This window comes from Eurosta solidaginis, chromosome 4 (assembly GCF_040869045.1).
Source record: "Eurosta solidaginis isolate ZX-2024a chromosome 4, ASM4086904v1, whole genome shotgun sequence".
Taxonomy (NCBI): domain Eukaryota; kingdom Metazoa; phylum Arthropoda; class Insecta; order Diptera; family Tephritidae; genus Eurosta; species Eurosta solidaginis.
Window position 1 is genome coordinate 125,058,503 of NC_090322.1, and position 1,780 is coordinate 125,060,282.

The window sequence follows — 1,780 nt, forward strand, 5'->3', positions numbered from 1 at the left end:
TCGGCAGTAAGCTTTGTGAGTCTAAATGGTGGGACTCGAGTAGGCAGGTGTGCATTTAGTCAGATAGCCAAGCAGCGCTCATGTCCCCTGTCACTGCGCTGGACCTACTAAATAGTTCTAGGAAAGAAATCTCCATAACTGCCAAAATAACGGGATACTGGCCGCCATGTTCCACTTGTATGAATTCACAATGGACGTTTTGTTCATCATTGACTTGGAGCGCAATGAAATAAAATATATATATATTTTTTTAATATGCTTCTTTATTTGATTAATAAGGACACCCCAAATAGTATATATATTATCAAAATAAATTCAACGAAATAAAAAAATACGCTTTTAAAGTAGTATTTGAAGATAAATGCCACTTTTGGTATGACTTCTCATGCACATTCATTATCGTGGACACATTGCATGCCGCCCGCCATCAACAGCTAAACTAATACCAGTGGTGAAAGATGCCAAATCACTGGCTAAAAAGACGATGGCATTAGCCACCTCATCCGCTGATCCAGGCCGACCTAGTGCATGTGTTGATTTAGAATGTTCTAAAAACTTTTGGTACGTCTCCTCATCCATGCCGCCGCGTTTATGTAGATTCGTTATTGTAACACCAGGATTAACACAGTTTGCACGAACACCCTTAGCTGCTAGTTCTAGGGCAACACATCGTGTAAACTGATCTACACCAATTTTCGATATGTTGTATGCCAGTACTCCGGGAAAGGAACGTATTCCGTTCACACTTGATACATTTACAATGTTACCCTTAGACTTTACCAGTTCTGGTACAGCCAACATTGTTAATTGGTATATAGCACGCAAGTTAGTATTCATCACACGATCATATTGCTCCATGCTTGTATTTTCAATACTGCCAGTTTCAATTATACCAGCATTGTTAACCAATACATCCAGTTTGTGATATTTCTTCAAAGTGTCCTCCCAAATACGTTCTACATCAGATTCTTTGGATACGTCCCCTACAGATATATGCGGCTGTTTACCAACAGAGGCGCATTGGTTTGCCACAGCACTTAGATTTTCCGCATTACGCCCATTGAGAACTAATAAAGCACCCAACTTAGCAAATTTCACAGCGGTAGCTGCTCCAATACCAGAACTAGCCCCTGTAATTAACACAACTTTGCCAGCAAAGTTCATGGTTGGCTGAGTTCAAAAGAACACTGATTCATTGTTTACTATATAGTTTGGCAGCTTAATTCGAGGTTATGTTGCGAATAGAGTGGAAGGCACTCGCAGGCCGTGAAAATAGGCACTCGAATGGAGTGGAATGAAGAACAGTAGGAAGACCAGAGTTGCATTGGATCAATCATTGCATCAATATTAAAGATAAATTTAGAAAAAATAATTAAATACTTGAGTATAAGCAAACCTTTTCTTTCAATTACTGCAATTAAGGAGTTCTAGATGCTACATATTCCAAAATTATAACATTTTATGTCTGTTTTAAAATTTAACTTCAATTTCCCTAAGATTTCCATAATATGGCCATTAGTGATTTTTGTGTGTGTGTGCAAATTTTGAGCGATCACCTGTTGGTTGCGCTACTTGGTAAAGTTTACAACATTGTAAATTTTACCAAGTAGCGCAACTAACAGCTGATCGGTGAAAATTCGAACATTCACACGCACAGTTCTCGACTCAGTTTCAAAAAAAAACTTTAGATTATTTAACTCAAATTTTAAAGTGAGATAATCCTTACGAATTTATGTATATAGAATATATAAGGCGTTTTTGTTGTTATTAAAACGATAGT

The 1,780-nt window shown here is 37.6% G+C and overlaps 1 protein-coding gene across 1 annotated transcript; it reads right to left on the bottom strand.

Annotated features, from left to right (window-relative positions):
- Positions 1–241: 241 nt before the first annotated feature.
- On the bottom strand, positions 242–1,208 carry LOC137248169 (3-oxoacyl-[acyl-carrier-protein] reductase FabG-like). Its single transcript, XM_067779033.1, has one exon. It carries the CDS (start codon positions 1,162–1,164, stop codon positions 397–399), a length of 768 nt encoding a protein of 255 aa, XP_067635134.1. The 5' UTR covers positions 1,165–1,208; the 3' UTR covers positions 242–396.
- Between the last annotated feature and the right edge of the window lie 572 nt (positions 1,209–1,780).

What these genes read in the sequence shown, in the direction of transcription:
- LOC137248169 (XM_067779033.1), bottom strand. Translation starts at nt 1,164, where the DNA reads ATGAACTTTGCTGGCAAAGTTGTGTTAATTACAGGGGCTAGTTCTGGT.